At 38.3% G+C, this 19184-nt stretch overlaps 1 protein-coding gene across 4 annotated transcripts in view; it reads left to right on the top strand.

Moving 5' to 3' along the window:
- RNASEH2B (ribonuclease H2 subunit B) overlaps positions 1 to 19184 on the top strand; it is a 40871-nt gene that overhangs the window by 7842 nt on the left and 13845 nt on the right. For 3 of the 4 annotated variants that reach the window (XM_054272060.1, XM_054272056.1, XM_054272058.1), the window contains exons 2-7: positions 3170 to 3241; positions 6159 to 6266; positions 8526 to 8602; positions 11148 to 11268; positions 16435 to 16499; positions 17726 to 17831. In XM_054272060.1, the coding sequence (XP_054128035.1) occupies positions 3170 to 3241; positions 6159 to 6266; positions 8526 to 8602; positions 11148 to 11268; positions 16435 to 16499; positions 17726 to 17831 (549 nt within the window). The remainder of the gene's footprint in view (positions 1 to 3169; positions 3242 to 6158; positions 6267 to 8525; positions 8603 to 11147; positions 11269 to 16434; positions 16500 to 17725; positions 17832 to 19184) is intronic. The other variant, XM_054272057.1, reaches the window with a different exon arrangement.

The raw sequence follows: 19184 nt of genomic DNA, 5'->3' as shown, positions 1-19184 counted from the left end.
CTCCCCCCAAGTATTCTTGTAGATGACCAAGTTTGTCAGGGCTGAGCTATGGGAACTGTTATAATAAGCGTAGCAGCAATCATCTGATGTTTGCCTTTAGAATTTAACAAAACAGCTCTTCCTGTAATGTTACTTTTTACTGTTTATTTTCTGTAGGGGATGTTTTCTTATCTGGATGTGAACCTTAATATTGAAAAGAGTTCCTAACCTAGTTTAACTCTCAGTCTTGATAGAAAATGGCTACAGCACTGCTTTTTTAAGAAGTCTGTGTTTACTTAGCTATAAGAGATCCTTGCTGAAGTAGAAGGACTGATAAATGTAATGGCATTAAAGAAATCCAGTTACCTTTCCTGGCTACAGTCCAGAACACAAATAAGTTAGGTTTGGACACCTAACATCAAAAATCCCTTGCTCAGCATTTTCCTAGTCATGAGGTATTTAAACTCAGATAAATAGGGCCTTCTTTGCCCTTAAGGCCATATTAATACTGCATCCAGTTTTCCAAGCAGGCATTCTCCCAATTGCCTCTTTTTTTTGTCTGCCAACTTGACATATAGTAAGCCAATCTATAACAAAAATATACTTCAGATGCCCCTGGAAGTGGAGTGGAATACTGCCTACATTTTGAGGAAACTGAATGTTAAAGAAACTCAAAGAACCACTTTTGCTGTTGCCTGGTCCTTCCCTTCTTCTCATGCATGTGTGTGTCCCTTCAGGCAAACCATTTTCTGTGGCAGCTGTGTGGAGAGTGTGAGGTACCCTCTGATCCCATCACCATGAGATACTGGGACAGAAGGCTGCAGCTCAGGCTGTTTGTTGGGGTTTGATCCCTGCTGCCTCTGTGCCGTGCTGAGACCCTTGAGCCTGAGGAGCACCAAAGAACCCCGTGGGCAGGGCTGTGCTGCTCTTCACCACCTGGGGAAGAGCTCCTGGCAGGGCCAGAGCCTGGGATAGCATGGGGCAGGCCTGGATGAAGGAAGGTGGTTATCTGGTTGGGAAGGTAGAGGATTGATGAGGAAGAGAAGGGACACTGTATTCCTTGGGTTTGTTACACTTAGTACTCCCTACCTATAGGTATCCCCCAGGCTTAGCAGAGATGGCTAAATTCAGTGTGTTACTAGCAGGTTAGGAAGAGAACATCTCAACCCAGTAAAGATGCAAATGTCATTAAAACCAGCAAAAAATTAGGAGGGATTGTTGACTTAATTGCTGACAAGATGCAACTTTGGGCTCAGCTGGACTCATTCCCAGTGCTCATCAATCTATGCATGAAGAAAGCAGAGCAAGCGAGCGCTGAAAGTTCCTTTGGGGTTTTTTTGTTTTGCTTTTTGTTTTAAATTTTGAAACTCACATTTACTGTGTATATTTTAATATGTTCATGTGAAACACATCAAAGTAAACACGTGCAGTGTGTTTCTTTCACTATCATTAATCACTTCAGTGTTTTAAAAAGTAACAAAAAATACACTAATGTTAAACTGTGGTCAAGAATTGAAATATACACAGCTCTAGAAATTGGAAAGTCGCCTTTGCCAGGGCAAATGTAGCTTGACAACCATGTGTTTATGTATCAGCATATGAAGCAAGTCTGCTTAGCAAATACGGATTTTTTCCATTAAAAGCCCTCAACTTATATTGAAACTTTTTGAAGCACTTTTCCAAACCACCTGAAGACTCAGTTGAGTATTGAAGAGAAGAAAATTACTTTAAATTGTCTGAACAGCTCTGAGAATTATTACTCTCCAACACTACTATCACTAAACACTGTTGGTTTTTGTGTCCCACTTATGCCTTTATCTGGGCAACTTCTGTTGGTGGCACAACTGAATAACAAGGGGGGGATATGAAGCTTGAGAGTGATTTGGGCCTTTTTTTTTTTTGGCCCATGAGGTGTTAGTGAAGAGCCAAGTGGGAGAAGTCCACTTGTCCTTTTCAGATATGGCTGGGGCTTTCAGCCAGGGTGAAGGACAGCTGCTTTCAGTTGTTCCTACTTCCCTGTTTGCCAAAGAATTGTGCCAGCTCCCTCTTCCCAAACCTACTGGATGTTACTGGAACGGGAAGGACAATGTGGCACTTCTGTTCCTTTGAATAATCATGCAGTCTGCCTCTACTGCTCGTCTCTGCTTTCCTCAGCAGCACTGTAACACAAACATCAGCCTGAGCTCTGTCAGTCCATTCTCTGGGGTCTGGATACTCATTATATATGTGAAATGTTTTAGTAATTTTCCTTGCTCTGATGAATGCCTGTATGAAAGGAATTGAGGCAGAACTGGCAGTGTGCAGGCTAAGAAAGATGATTCTGTCATGGTGCTCTTTACTGAGATGTGGGAAGATGTTTTCATAAATATAAGTTAGACTTTCCCTACAAAGAGAGCTTGGCTAGAATATAATTAACTGGGGATACTTATAGATGTGGTTTTTTGTACTTGAGTCAGTGTTCTTGTGGTAGCTGTTTCCCTCTTTTTTCAGTTTCACAGAAAAAATTATACCTCTGTGGCTCTGCTTTTTATCTTCCGTTTGTTCAAAGATACAGGAAAGAAAATATCTGTAAGGGGCTTCAGCCAGAGGTGCTGTGTTCTCTCACCTTCTTTTTCTTGTGGGGGGAATTAAATGCAATCTTTATATTTCAAGTTCATACATATCAGATAAATAAGTGTGCATGTTTTTCACAGACATAGCAACTAGAATAGGCTAATTCATGTGTAATCTGACTTCGTGAAAGTTTTAAAGGATAGTTTCTCCCTGTGTGTATTTTACCTTTTGGACTTTCTTAATGTCCACGTTGTGCTTGGCCTGACTAACCAAAGCATTCTCATTGTCTTTGTGACTAATCAGGGCAGCATATCAGTTCATCTTACTTAACTGGGATGTCAAATTTAGGAGCTCTCTTGCCTGAAGGCTCTCTAGGGGGAAGTGGTTTTCAAAATCTAAATCATCCCCAGGTGCATATCTTTCCTGTGGCAGACAGAGAGTGCCAGGAAGTCTGGAATCATAATTTAAGTGCCTTGATCAGGTAGGATGAATTTGGGCTGAGGCATACAATTTTTAGGCAGATGTGTGTGTGTGTTTTCAAAAAGTGTCAATCCAATTAATTCAGAATGTCTTGGTGAAGCAGATGTGAAATACTTCACAATTTACAAGTTCCTAACTTTTTCCTCTCCCCCTACAGAGGCTGCAATTGACCCCCCAAAGACACCTGACAGCGAACCCTTGTTTACAAAACTGCGCAACCCAAGCACAGGCAAGTTCTGGAACTGTGACATGAGCTTATTAAAATTCTGGTTGATCTTCTCCACCACCAAAAGATTCATGTTTCTCAAAGCTGAAATAATGATGATAGGTACAAGTCTTACGTGCCAAAGATACTGCTGGTTATGCCAGATGGTTAATGCTGTGCAAACATTTAGGATTTCTTTTATAATTTTAATTGGTTGAACTGTTTATTCATCAGAAATATTGGCAGAACAAAAAAGGGGTGTAATTTAAGTTCTGTTTTTAAGTGCATTAGTTTTGGGGAGCTTACAGTGTTGGGTGTTGAGTCCAAGCCTTTTTTTTAAATCCGAATTTAGGCTTCTTAGCATTCATCTTATGCTATAAAATAAATAGAGTTAGAAGAAGTGATTCAATTGTACTTACCAAGCTTTTTGGTCTTTTCATTTTTAAATCTAATTTTCTTCTCATGGCCTGGGTCATGGTGTCTCTTTTCTCCTTAACAGAGGACGAGGCACTTTGAATTCAAAATACATTAGAAGGACCAGCAAATGCAGGCAATTCAATGATACCACCATCCCACCATTACTTTCTTCTAGTCATACTGTTCTTTTTGTCAAGGATTTTTAATTATTCTATGAATAATTAATAATTAGAGTGCATGATGCTGCAACAGAAACTTGCAGCAAGCCTTTGTTAGGGTTAACATTCTGTTTGAAAAACGTTTTTCATGGTTTTTTTTTTTTTCTTTGCCTGAGTTAGTTTCTTTTCCGTAGATTAAAGTTTTATGGTTTTGGTCTGAAATTGACTGCTTGTATTTATATGTATTTACATGTATGTGTGTAACTGAGTCTTCAGATGAATTTTATTGTCACAGTATAGGAACGATATTTGTTCTTGAAAGAGGAAAATTGTCAAAAATAATAATACAGAATGTAAAATCACTTACTCCTCATGATGCGTGTCTCTTGACTGCTCAGATTTGCAATGGGAATATAAAGCCACATCTATTTTCCACCTGTGTTATTATTTCCTGCTGTAGCATACTGCCTTTGTAGTTTGTTATGTTTTTAAAAGCATAGATGTTAATTTGTTTTTCTCTGTGTAAAAAGAGATCTGTTTACCTTGTAGAATCAGAGGTCTTGGGGAAGTTTTCTGGGCAAAACCTAAAGTGCAATGATTGTCTGGGTGTGTTCCTTTAGAATTTACAGGACTTTATTTATAGGCCTGCATAGACTTTCAGTTATGTAGCCTGTTATAAATACAAAGTCTGAAAATGGAAGAACTGAGAACACACTATTAATGTATTTTCCTTACCTTTGTGTCTAACAGATGAATTGTTGATGCCAGATACTGTATAAGTAGGCACTGAAGGACTCAGCACACTGTAGAATCGATGCTAACCACTTTATTAAGTAAAAGCATGCTTCGTCCTTTATATAGACAGGTAAAAGAACAAGATTTCTATCCCTTAGAAAGACTATAAAGTAGGATCAGACTGCAGTTCAGAAGTACCACAAGAACCATTAGTGAAGTTGTGAGCAAAGCTGTTGGGGTTCTCTCTCCATCCCCTGCAGTTCCTGTCTTACAGTACTGTAGGGAACCCGTGGTGACTGTCCTTTTAGCATAATGACATAAATTAAGGAGCTGTACTTAGGTAATAAAAAGGGTTCTTTTCCCAAGATTTCATAGCTCACCACTGGATTTGGCTAGCACACTCCCTGGTAGGAGTCTTAAGTTGTTCAGTCAGCACTTCTGTGAGTAGTTGGATATGGGGCTGATCAAACTGTGGTGTAGACCCTTGTTGAGGGTGCACATGGTAATGATTGAAACTTCTGCTCCCCCCTTATGACTACTCATTGCTCCTCTCCTCCCCTACCCAAAAGAAAAATTATCAGAGTACTGAAATTATATCCTTAAGTGAGGTTAAACATCTGGTCAGCTTTTGGATAAAGGGGAAAAAAATGCATTACCAGTCATTTTTGGGAATTCATCTGTCTGTTCATTTTTGCTGACCTCCCTCCGCACCTGGGGGTGTCTGCAGACTGAGAAGAGCAGTGCTGATGTCAGCTTTCAGGGCTTACACTGAGCCTTCTCTGAGCCAGCCCATCATCTGCAAGTCACTGCAGCTTTGCAATTTATGTGCTCTGAGCAGGACAGCCCTGCTGTAGTTGCTCTTGTTTCCTGAAGATGGATTGATAAGCAAGATAGAAGCAGTCCAGCCAACAGACTCAGCTGACCACATTTCAGTGGCCCCTTCTGTAGTTGTGGCAACTTCCCATTTCTGATATGGAAAATGCCAGTTCTTTTTGCAATGTGTTTGTCACCCTTCCATTGTATCCCAAAACTAATGTCAAATGGTAGAGCTGTGATGACCTGAAATAAAGCTATCCTTTTCCTTTCCCAACTACTAAGGTTCTGATGGGCACTTCAAACCAACTTCTTCTAGCTTCCTTGTTTACTTTATATGTCTACCCATACAGAGTCATCACAATCCATTTTGGTGCACAAAAAAAAAAGAATTATTTCAGATTGTCCATGAAAGGTTTGAGACTTTTGTTCCCCTAACCCAGAGTCTGATATCCTCAAGACAAACATGATGGAAGGAGAGGGAATTCTCTTGTTTTCCACCTTCCCTCTTCACTGCAGAAAAAAGCTGATTTCTTGAGTGATTTTGATTTGGGTTTGGATCAAAGGCTTTGTGTTGTAAGATGAACTATTCACACATCTTATTTATTGATTCAAATTCAGTTTCGTTTATAGAGCTGGTAAATGAACATCTGTATATAATAGTGTTTTTTGTCTGAGCTCTCTTTGTAGTGAGTTTATGTAGACTGTGTGTATGTTTGTGTGTCTGTATGTATATAGGGCACATTCTTCAAACATATTGGGTATTCTTTTGATTTTTCTGAAAGCTTACAAACACAAACCAGATTTCTTTTCAACAGGGGAAGCAACCCTTTACTTATTCAATAGTGGTGCACAGCAGCTGTTTGAAGTAAAAGCTTTTCACGAGGAACGTCGTTCCTGGTTTATAGGTCAGACTGTTCAACAGGGTGAGTTGGATAATGTGTCTTTCCCCCATCTTTAACTAATGTTTGTACACAGACCGTCCCTCTTTCTTCTAGTAAATTTACAGGTGTTTTCCCTTGTTTGAGACATGCTGCATCATATCCCCACCTTCTGATAGACTCATTTGCCATAAGGATTTAACCAGGGCTGGGGGCTTTGTCATTTCTCTTTAAAAGGTTGCCTTTGGCAGCCTCAATTAGACTGATGTTCATTTGTCATTTTTTGAAGGGGGAAGGAGGGGTAAGTAATTCAATTGTGTTTAAACTGAAGTGCCATAAAATAGTTAGCTTTCCTTGTCAATCACACCAGCAAGTCCTCTTTGTAAGTTTATATGTATTTTCCACTGGGAAAGAAAAGAAAGGGCTGGAAGGCCTTAGCTAGCCAAGCAAAGTGGTGTGTTAGAGCTCCAAGCACTGGAATGTATGGTCTTGTGTTCTTAAATTGCCTCTGTAGTCCCCAACCTAAGTGCTGAGTTCTCAGGAGAGGTCTGAAGCTGCTGTTTCAGTGTTCTCTCTAAGGGAGCTGCTCTGTAATATCCTGGACATTCTCTGATCCTGTTCACCTTTGTGAAAATGAGGAGGAAGCTTGTGTAACTTGCTTGGGATGGCTTTCACAATCCATTTTCAGTAAGGATGTTACTGTAGCAGTGTTTCTCTGCCAGCATGTCCACAGACCAGCATGTTCATAAGTATTAATTCAGAAGATTAAGGTATATTTGTTTTATTCCTTTTCATTAGAGAAAAGTCCATTTATAGTAATAAATAAAAGCAACCCTTCCAGACATATGCCTTCTTTAACAGTAATATCCCAAAGTGTGTGCTAACTTTTAAACAGCCTCTGCAGGCACATAAAGCAGTGCAAGCAGTATGTCTCTGAGCTTTTCCTTGCTCTGTCTTGGGGGTGAGCCAACAGACTGGGTCTGCTCCCTGCTCCCAATTATGTCCACATTGTATTCTCTCTCTCCCTTTCTAACCTTTATTTTGGCCCTTGGGAAACAGTTGCCTTAGGAAATCATGCCCTCAGTTTTCTTTTAAAAATACAGTGGAAAAATTGTTCGTGAATGTTAGGGCTGCTGTATCTCTGAAAGGGTCAGGAGAAGAACAATAAAAACAATTCTGTGTGTTTGCAGTTAAAACAAATTATCTGGTTATCTGCAGAGAAGGGCAGAGGTCTTTATACACTTCTAGTGAGTCTGAATCTTTAGAACAAACAAAAATATCTCCTCCTGGAGGTTGGGTGGAAAGCATTTAAATGGAAGCTTTTAGAAAGTGGCTAGTGGGTCTTTTTCCTTCCAATTTCAATATCAAAGCTTTTGTGTTTGTAAGTAGCCCTGATGCTTGCCTTGCCTCACACTGAGCATCATTTTGATAATACACATGGTATATTGGATATCAGCTTTACCCAAAACACATTCTTCCCACATGATCTTTTGTTGGTTTTAGGGCCATCATAATAGGATTTCCTTTTCTTTAATTATCTTAATCATGTGATTTAAAACAAAAATAATTACATTTATTTGCTTTTGGTTTGCTAATTACTGTCAAATTGTCATCAATTATTTGGTCTCATTAGTGAATTTCCTTGATGTTGCATTGTTTCCAATTATCTGCAGTTGTACAAAAGGCCTGACTAAGCCATTGTCCTGCAATGAACTCCAGATGGGCAGAGGTGTCTGTTTCAATGGGAGACCAAGTTCTTCCTTTGTGTGTAACCTTGAATGCAGCACTTTGAGCCATGTATTCTGATCTAAGTTTATTTTGTTCTATTAGGAGACTGCATCAGATTCTCCCTTTGCAGATTAAGGCAGCTCTCCCTTAACTAGCCCTTGAAACTCTTTCTTGTCCTGCCTGTCTCTTCTGCCGGTGCAGTGTTACCTTGCCCAGTGTTAGAGGTGAGGTATTGCTGAGTATCTCTGGTGTACCAATCCAATTTCTGTTGCCCCCAAATCTGCCAATAGAGGGCAGCTTCAATGTTGCTGGTTTTAATACAGTCCAGAAAAAAAGGCAAAACTCAGACTACACAAAGCAGAAGTCCTGAAGTGGAGTAGGTGCTTTGGTTTGGTAGGGTAGAGAATTGAATTATCTCTGTGTTTTTAATATGAATTAACAAATACTATTTTTCTGTTTTATTCAAATATTGGGATACTTACTAAAAAAAATTCTATTCACACTCCTAAAAAACATCCTAAAACCCCAAAAAGTCAATATATTGTGGAAGCTTACTTTTCCTTATCTGTCACCTAGATGGGCGCCTGCTGTTTGTTACACCAATGGACCCCTTATTTCTGATACTTTACTACCTCATAAAGGCAGACAAAGAGGTAAGCCTGCTTTATTTTTTCTTCTGGAATTCTCAGGAGAAAACATTATTTCTGACTTCAGTTCTGCAGAAGTTATGTTAATTTTACAAAGAGTGGCTTCCATAATAGTGGAAATTTAATTTGCTTTTAAAGCAGTATTATCTTAATACCTAGAAGTACTTTTGTTTCCATCAAGTTTTTTGGTTGGTAAATTATGCTACAAGAGTCAGCTTTCAATCTCAACAAGCACTAATCACCTTCTTTTTTTTAGAGAAGAGAATCTCTTTTGTCTTTTTGTGAGAGCCTGTCCCAGAACTATTGAATTTAAAATGCTGACATGTCATCAGATCAAAACCAACCTAGTGCCCTTTCTGAGGCATCAGTAAAATGGTTATTTTGGGAAAGAAGGGGGAAAAAAAAGAAATATTTGGATGCTATGGAGGAGGAAGGAGGAACATTTTTGTGGCAGTTTGAACTTGAAAGGAAACAACAACATTTGTAGACATGTCATATCATAGAACAGCAATGGGATGATTGAGTATCCAAAAGTTGGGTAATTAAAAAAATGGGTTCATTGATTTATAGTGGGTGTAAACCTCAATTAAATTTCTGAAATGTATCAAAAGTTGTGGGCAAATTTTCTGATATTTTTTAATATGAAAAAAGGGGCACAAAATAAAATTGAAATGCTGATTTTTGTTGTTGTATTTTTGCTTGTTTGTTTTGTTTTGTGGAGACAATGCACTTTATGCATCCTAAGACTTTTTTGCTCTAAAGAATTTCTACAAGGTTGTTTGCTGTTTTCTGCTTTAGATTGCAAGTGGAGAATGCAGGAGAACAAATTATTTATGGTGAAGATATAAAGTCTCCCTATACTTTTGTAATAGTAACTTACTGTTCTGTCATTATTTTTTAATTATTTAAGGTATAGGGTGTTCAGATGTATTCTGCATTTCAGTGGTCAGGCTGGTCATCAGAAGAGGCCATCCCACAAGTAGTTCAGTTTGTTCCCTGGGAGCTGCACTCTGAATTCATCATTCCTTTGAAAGTTTTATACCAAACTTAAATTAGGGAAGTAGTAAATCTCTCTTTATGTGGGGTGTTGTTGAGGTAGCCTGAGTAAAGGACAGCTGCTGCTGCTGTTTCTGTGCATGGGAAGAGTCCTGTGCTGCCATTCACTTTTTCAGTACATTGTTTTCTAGGTTTTCTGGTTTTCTAGGCCAGGTGTGATGCCAGATAAATGCATAGAGCTGTTGTGGGTCCTAAAAAAGGGCAAATGCTTTCCTGCAGCACCTTGCCTAAGTTAGTGTGTTCTGCAGTCTTGTGGCAAGGTTAGCCTGAATGCAGCACAGTCACTTCCAGCTTGAATAATGGATATCACTGGATATCATAGAATCATCCTTTGCACTGTCCTTTGAATTTGATAGTGTGATTCAGGATTGCTTTGTGTGTCTCTGAGCAGAGCCATCTCCTATACAGCACCTTTCTTGGCTTAGGCTCTGTGCCCGTGCATGAGGTAAATGCAGCTGTCATGCTTTGGGACACAGGCAGGTCAGTTATCTGTAAGAAAGAGCTTATTGCAGTTTTATTTTTTTGTGCAGTTTTATTTTCCTGAATTCCTTTTGCCACGGTTATTGTGCCTTTTCCCTTTTAAGGAGAAGAAACCCTCTATATATTTTCTTGGTTCTGCTTTTTTTGTGTTTGTTTGGGACTTTTTTTTCTTGTTTTTATTGTGATTTAACAATAGATGGTTACTTTTATTAAGCCTCTGAGTGTCTAGCAAGAGAATTAATTAATAATGAAAGCAGTATACCCCAAGTGGGTTTTTTCATGCTGACCAGTATAATGAGTTCAGCCTTGGCTGCGGAGACCACGCACTCTCTAAGTTCACAGAGTCTTTGTACTGATGCACTAAAGGATCTTTCCAAAGGGAAGGTTGCCAGTTGTGCCAAACCATGCTGAATGATTATGCATTGTTTGGCAATGGCAAAATTTGTTTGATGGTTCTGTCATGTGTGGGGCTATTTAAGTTGTGCCAAAATCACTTTATATCCCTACTCTGGCCAAACTGGAATTGACTTTGCAGAGGTGAAAGGTTAATACTGTGTTCCAGAAGCTGCCCTGCTCCTTTGAGATGTATCTTTGTGGAAGAAAAAGCAAAATTTGAATGGAAGTTATGACACTGGGTTTAATCCAACAGGTTTTGGTCTAAAACACTATTGGCACACACTGACTACTGTGTCTTATGTCATCTTCCAAAAAATCCTGCTGTACTTCACATTAGTTTCTCCCTGTGTTGTTTTAAATTTGGCCTTTTAAGTGCAGTGTTTGAAGAGTTCAGCATTTTGCAGGTATTTACTGGTCTGAAATAAATATTTATAACTTGCTTTGTAATCAGTTTCTGAATGTGTCATGTGTTACCATTCAAAATACGATCTTCTTTCAATCCTTTATTTTAAAGCTATGGCCACTGCATGCATATATATTTATATACGTATGTGTAGTGTGTATATATGTGTCTTAACATTTTAGTAATGCTTTTGTAATCCCTTTGATGTATTTTCAGCAGCAAGGAAAGTTCCAGCCACTTGATCAAGTTGTGCTAGACTCAGAATACCCTAGCTGCCCACTGCTGCTGAAGTGTGCAGATGTTAAACAGTACATACAGCATGTAACAGAAGAAAAAGGTGAAAAAATGGGGTGGGAGGGGAGCGAGGACAAATAAAAAAAGACTCAATTTGTTAGTGTCACCTCATTACAAGATAGATTTAAATATTGTTTTTTGCTTTACCAAACAACTGAAGTGCTGGACACAGCTGTACTTTAAAAACAGAAGCTTAGGCTTAGAGCTTGTCATTGCAGTCTTGTGAATAGAAATATGTGGATCTCAGATTATCTGCTGCAAGTCTGAAAATCTCATGAAGTTTTGTTGCTAGGTGTCATACAAATGATAAACCAATCACAGCTGGCTTCTTGACATTATTATATATGTTGTGAAGTGTCTTTGACTTGGATCAGAATCTTACATCTCTCTCAATTCTTTATTTAGTGTAGGATGGTCTGGCATGGAAAAGGTCCATTTTATTTTTTTTAATCCTTTGTGTCAAACCATTGAAACAACAAGTAGAAAAGAGCTGGAGAAGAAGAAATATGCTGTTGAGAAAGAAGAACACAAATTTTCTGGCTTTGCATAATTTAGTTTTGTGGGTTTAACCTTAAAGACTTAATTGTTTTAAAATACAAGAATTGATTGGGATGCATATGTATATGAGTGAGAAAACTCAAATGGAAAAAGTTAGCTAGCTATGAATTCTGTACATAGTTCCCTCAGCCTTTGCTCAGAATTCCCTTTGGTGTGGGGGCTTTCATTTTATTTAAGGACAATATAGGCTTTCTAAGGAAGGGACTGGAGCATCACATTATTTTTGTAGGTTTGCAGATACACAAAACGTGCAAGACCTCAGTTTTTATTTTCAGTCCTTTAAATAGCATTCTACTTAGGCTTGCCAACTCCCTGATAGGGAATGGAGATTTCCCTACGTGCACATGGAGACCTACAGGAGAACATACAGGAATCTTTTGCACCACCAAATGCAAAAGTAGTAAGCTGTCTGCTTCTTATGCACCAGAGCTGCTTCAAGGAGTTGAGATTTAAGTTAAAAGATAGATTGAAAGCTACAAACATTAAGAATTTGCTTTCATGAAGCAAGCTGACCCTTATCATTGATATATATATATATATATAAAAGAAGAAATATTTTGATGCTGTACAGATAATTGGGAAGTAGCTAAGGAAAGGTGATGAAAAAATAGTGTCTGCTAAGTAAAAGACCAGACCTCCTTCTAGCTGTATAGAACATTCAGGTGTTTGTGAGGGGTGGAAGCTGTAAGTTAATTTAGGTGAACAAGTTTAAGTATTTTGGGCTTTTTATGGTGCATGTGCAGTAGGGTAGGGAAGTTGCACTTGAACTACAGGGCAGGACATATTTCTGTTGAAAATGCTCACTTTCACAAGGGAGCAGAAAATCTCGGTAGCAAGGTTGTTGTCACATTCTGTTTGGGACTGGAGTAGTTGGAATTATGTGCTTCCATAAACACGTAACTGTGGAGTAATATTACTATTCCTCCTGCATTTCCAAAAGAGCCTACAGAAACATTTAGTTACATTTTGTATAATTTTGGACCAAACAATCTTTTTCTTTGGATGAGTTCGGACTTTTGAGAAGGCTTCTCTAGGACAGGTGCATCTGAAAAGCAAAACCCTTTTTGCCTTCTCATGAAGTGACAAGTATTTCCATTAAAAAGTATTTTTAAGCTTTCAGGCAATCGTCCCACAACTTGTGTAAGATGGGATAAGTAGCCAGGGTGAGAGAAGAGCATAGGAACTTAGGACCAGGTCTGGATGATTTTTTTTGAAGGGCCACTTCCTCCAAACAGCAGCACAGCCTTTGGGCAGTATTTATGTTCCCAAAACAAAACTTTCTTAAAAATTGTTTGCTATAGACAAGGTCTTGTGTCTTGGTCTAACTTCTGTATCCATTCTGATACTGTATTTGCAGTTATTATCCGTCTGGGAGCATCCTCCCATAAAGTGTATTCTGTTAGACAGTAGTGAAGATGCTTCTCTGCTTGTTTTTTTCCATTTTAAGTAATGCTTTATGTACACCCATAAGTTAGTGTCATTTTGCCAGCAAATTGTATTAGCTGTTAAAGGTGTGTTCAGTTCCTAGGTTTTGTTTTGAAATGTGAGGTCAATAATGCTTTTGTCATAAAAGCTGTACACACACACACACATATCAGCTTTATGTGATGTTCTTGGATTTTCCCAGGCATGTACCTGCATGTACATGCTACTTCTTTTCTTGTTCAAGTTTGGATTGGGTTACAGTGGAGCTTGTTCTTAGGATTTCTTTCTTTTTATAGAACACCAAGAGTACTGTTATGCAACAAACCCCTTGGCACTTTCTTGCCTGTCATGCACGCATCACCTTTCTGTTTAATCCACTTCTATGTGTTTCATATTCTCATGTCTTTTATTGCTTGTAAAAAATACCAGCATTATGACTTCAGGTACTCACTCTTTTCTGGCTCTTAAGAGCTGTTGTCCACTTTGTAGCCTTTCTCATTTTAGGAGTAGAGCATTAGGGCAAGAAATACCAGTTGCGTTAAGGCTTCTGCAGCTCTGTTCTGCTTGACAGAACTTAACAACATAATTATTTCACTCTTCATTTAGTCTTAAGACTTTTAACATCTGTCTGAGAAATTCTTACCCCAGAGCACTCACAGTTTACACACTTACTGAATTAGCAGAAAATCCACCTTCCTTGGCCTCATTCTTGAAGGGCACTGAAAATTCATTTAGTTGAATTAAATTCTGAATTACCTGCTTTAGTAGTTCTGGAAAGGGTGTGCTACAGCTCACTAAGTCTGGGTGAGGCAGGTTGTTTGCTAATAAATTTTGACATTGGATTGAATGTACAGTAGAGAAGGTTTAAGAAAGGGTTATGAATTCCAGTTCTAGAGTGTTACTCTTTGTTTCATTTTGCGAGGCAAAAGCTGCACTATGATCTTGTCTGATGTGATTAACATGAAGAGCCAAGAAAACTTACCTGATTAGAAGAACTAAATAATATTGCCAAGCTTGTATTCCCAGGAGGTAGGAAAAAAGGGGCCCTATAGGTTTCAGAGTTATGGAAAACACTGAGAAAATGGATTTTAAAATGTGCTTTAGGCAGTTTGCTCAACAATACATCAGGGAAACTTCCAAGTCTACATAGCGATTACCCGATCACTGAACATATTATTTAATTGTAGAACCACTTATATTCCATCTGTATTTCTCAAACCCAATCTTTCCAGATGTCTCAGACCAGTTTTATAGGCACCAGACACATTAGGGAACAAAAGGCTTTCCAATATATACTCATATTATCAAACGTAGTCACTAACTCTCACCAATATCAAATGTGCATCACATGTTAAATCTGCGTTCCAATATTGAATCCTTTTGTCAGCAGTTTGTGACTTTCATAACTCACTTTAATTCTTCAGAGGTCTCGAATATTGTCAGTTTCTAGGGTTTAATAGTCAAAACTGTCAAGCACACAAAATATTTTCAAACAAAGTGATCTCTGAAGGGTTCAGTGTAATTATTTTTCACATGTTTTAATGAAAATGGCTTCACAGTTCCACATTTCCTTTCCCTGAGTCACTCTGAATCATGCTGTTGTGGGGGAGTCTGCCTGGGAATCCAGACTAGAATTACTTTTCAGCATGGGTTGGGGGATGGTGCCCAGAGGATGTCCCTTCCTCAAACTTTCACAGATAAGAGAGGAATCCATGAATTGTACTCACTGTGCTTGAACCCAAACCAAGTTAGCCCTTTGAGAAGCAGATTCAGGTATCCAGAGAGTTTCTCCATTTTCTGCTCCTTTTCTTTCAGACCCATTTAGAAGCTTCTAAGTCCTAAAGCCTGCAGCCAGCAATGTCACAGCTAATTGTTTTACCTGCAGCTCATCATTAAACAAAGTGTACATTAGTGTATTTTTTTTCATTTTTGCTCTGAAGAATTTTTGTATTTTGCTATTATACAACTATTGAGAGAGATTTAAACTTTTATCTTGCAAGCAGCTTTCCTTGACCTCTCCATAGCCCCTGCCATGCATGCAGAAAGAGCACATAATAGTTCACTGTTTGTGTGCAATTTGGAAGAGCCAAGATAAACCCCAAAGAAGGAAATGCTGAAGGAATCATAAATAATATGTTGTTGTTTGCCAGGGGAGAAGGAAAATCCATGAAATGAGTGTTGGAATATGACACTGTATCAGTAAATGACATGAAACAGATGTAGGTATTTATGGGAATGGTATACAGGAGATCAAAACTTATTGAAATACCTGTTAAAGAAAAGGACTGAAACAGCAGGCTCCAAAATCTCCTGTGAAAGCTTATTAGGCATCTGATTCCATTTCCCAAATGTAGCTTTCTGTGAGTTAACACTGAATTTTTATACTGAAATTTCCCTGAGCCTTTGTAATTTTCTCTTTTGCCTGGATGTTTTGAACTGATGTATCTCCAGATCACATGTGAATGGCCAGTGCTCATGATGCCCTCGTTATCACAGGGGAAGCACTCTCCAGAATTCTTATATCATCAAGTTAATTTGTGTTGCTCCATAAATCATGAGTGAATCATGTACTTCCTCCCACAAGGAGTGAGTTTCACTATTTTGGATTCTGTGTTTTCTTTTAACTTTTTATTGAATTATGTAAAAGGGGGATAGAAGTAAAAATCCTGTTTTAGTTACTCTGACATGAGAGAGGAGAACTGATAGGGAAAGGGTTTATAGAAGAGGTGGATGGTTTAGCTTCAGTAACCAACTCTGTCCTGGTCCCTTACTAGGTGCTGAAATCCAGTACATAAAGATTTAAGATAATCTGTTATTTAAAAAAAAATAAAATTGTGGAACCAACTTTTTGTGTTATGAGATACATAGTTAAAATCACCAGTCTGGTGACACAGGGCAGTGAAGGTGAAGTGAAACTGCAAGGACTCGAGAAGAATCTTGGTGAATAAGACAACTCAAGATTGCACATAAATAAATAAAATCTGTGCTTTGTTGGATTGGGTCCTAATTAAAGAACTGTCAGATTGTCCAGACTTGTTCATATCAGCTCAGTCTGTTTATTTTTTTTTTACTTCCCATATTTTTTAAACTTATTGCCCTGATATCAAACATGTGCAAGATGCAAATTAACTTTTATATTCTATCTACAAGTTAAAAGATTTTAAAGGTATTGAAAATGCAATCCAAACCAGGCATGACATTTTTCCCCTTGCTTGTTTTTTCTCAGAGATTGGCAGTCAGAAATTCCACAAATACAGCCAGGAGAAGACACTGAAGTGGTTAAAGAAAAAGGTATTGTGTTTCACTTTTGCTTTAAAAATTGCTATATGTTTAAAATGGAAATGCTTTTTAGCTTGTCCATATTTGCATTGGAGCCATGTGCTGTGCCTCCGTTCAAGGTATATGTCCTGTCCAAGAAGGACAGACATCACAGTAAACGTTGCTCCACTTGGGAATGTGATCAGGTGTTAGAGATATTCACAAGCTTGTTGCATTTCTCTTTTTGACGGGACTGGTCATGAAAGGGGCTTATATGGGGTGTGGGTAGGAAGAAGAAGCTGTCAGCTTACTGCTGTGGGCTTTGCGTAAGGTGAGGGGCTTGCTTTTGTTTTGTCCCTTTCATAGATGGACTAGAGGAGGGTTTTAATTGTTACAGTTTCTAAATTCTGCTGTGCTTTGAAGCTGGACAGAACTGCCTTGGTTTTGTGCTGCAAATGTGTTTCCTGAAGTTTTGGCAGAGTTCACTCAGAATGGTCCTGGTTTGGTTGCTATTATCCTGATCCAATCATGCTGTTCAACAGGCCTGTAGAGTTTGCCAGAGATAAACTAGTGTTAAAGCTAAGCTTGATGGGGTCTTTGTTTCGGTGTAAAGAAAGTGAATTTCATTTAACTCATGCGTATGTGCCCTTAACATGATGCCGCTCTATAGAAAAAGAGGTTGTGCATCACATGATGAGGAGGCCTTGTCATTTAAATTAATCAATACAAGCACAAAATCTGGTCCACTTTCTGCAGTGATGAGGTGTGGGAATGAATACCTATTTTGCAATGATTACCTGAATATTTACGTGTGAACAGGTACCTGTTTGTGTTGTTGAAAATACCTTCGTCTGACAGTTCTCTCTCTGTTGGATCTAGCACACCAGTACCCTGTGAAGTCTTTAATCTTTGATTTCCACCAGGACTGCCTTTGCCATCCTGCTGAGCTCAGGAGTGTTCTCTGAGCAGGTGTATTTCTCACCTGTATAATCATGGCTGTTGAGTCTGAGTAGCTCAGCTCATCTCAGGGTGCTGCAAAAGTGGTGCTGTGTTGCCAAGGCAACATGTTCAAAGACATGCTAGTTTCTTTGGGTTTTTTGAGCTCATCTGCTAGTCATTACAAATGTATATTAAATTTCACCACAGTCCATAACTTGAGTGTTTTATATGCTTGAAACAAAATTACAAGAGCTTTGTCACTGCATTAACATGTGCATAACAATATTGATACAGGCATTTCATTCTTTGGTTTTCTGTAGGTTAATCAAACAGTGAAAGCACTTAAAAGCAACAATATATCAGTAGGTGAAAGGGTGCTTGCAAGTACATTTATCAACAGTAAACAGATCACAGATGCTCAGGAAGGTAAGAATACTAAACATCATAATGAATTTCATTTTTGTGAAGTCACATATGTAGAGATAAAACGCATGATTAGAAACTAAAATATATTGAAATTGACCTTTGCAGTAAATTTATGCCCTGTACAGAAAATTCCATATAAGTTGCGACTCTGTGCCTTGGCTTTTCCAAGTTCTTTGCTATATTCATCAGATGACAATGTAATTAACAATTACAATGGTCTCAGCTGGGGTTCTCTTAGCTTCTTCACAGTTCAAGGAGGAAACATTTTTCATAGTGAAATATTTGCTGAAGTGCTTTGCTGAACTAAGACTGTGTTAAAGAATAGGACACATATTTATAATATATATGAGTCCCAACCAGTAAGTGTGTCTGTATTAGAACATGCTTCTTTTCATTATTATTTTTATTAGGATGCATGGAGTATTCACATTCATAGAATTCTTCAAAATGGTGAAGGGATCTTAGGAAGTCATGGTCACAGAGAAAAGGCTCCTCGTCCAAACATTACTTTATGCAACATATGTACAAGTTGAACGATTTTTGTGGGTGCACTGGCATTTTACCATCCTCAACCCACTACAAATGCACAAATGTGTAATTATTAAGGGCAAAATTTTGATAATATGTGTATTAAATTATAACAGTCCTGTTACCAAAAAGTCTCGTGGGATCTTGTTTGCTTCTATTCACTATTTTGCTGGGGAGGGCAACGTCCTGAATGTTACTGACACCAAATTCTGTAAAGAAACCTGAAAATGGACTCAGAATAAAATCTTCAAATGTTAATGAAAATTAGGAACAGTTTAGAGCAAGATGAACCAAGGCAAGTTGTTTCTTATTACAGTCAGAAGTCTTCATGCTATTGAAAATTAAGAAGAAACAAAGCAGCTTGCTCACAAAGTGGAAAATTAGTTACCAAGTCATGATATCAAAAGAAACAACATAAAGGAGATTTACAAGGCAAATAGACAATTTTATAGAACAGAGATTGTAATACATGGTTTTTAAAAAGAGACAAAATTGCAAAAGTTGTGACTTTAACTTCACAGTAGCTTTTCACCTTTTTCCCAACCCCTACTCTTTTAAAGAAAGGGGAAAGCGTCCTGGCAACAACCATCTTGACTATGGTTAAATACTTTTTCTCTGAAATTTATAATGAAATATTTCATCTGCAGTGGGTTTTTTTCCACCCTGCTCTTTATTTGTAGTGACATGATTATAGTAGTCTTTTTAAAAACCTTGGGTTTTCATATTTGAGAGAGCAGCATTGAAATTGGGAATACTGGGGTCTAAAGTAAGTGAGTTTTGGAGGTAGTCCCACTGTATGTGGCAAGGTGTATGACAGGAAGTCAA

The sequence above is a fragment of the Melozone crissalis genome, unplaced genomic scaffold (assembly GCF_028551555.1).
Source record: "Melozone crissalis strain CALT ecotype California unplaced genomic scaffold, PUWL_Pcris_2 ptg000013l_1, whole genome shotgun sequence".
In the NCBI taxonomy this organism is placed as follows: domain Eukaryota; kingdom Metazoa; phylum Chordata; class Aves; order Passeriformes; family Passerellidae; genus Melozone; species Melozone crissalis.
The sequence above is the reverse complement of the archived record's forward strand: the minus strand, read 5'-3'. Positions and strand labels throughout refer to the sequence as shown.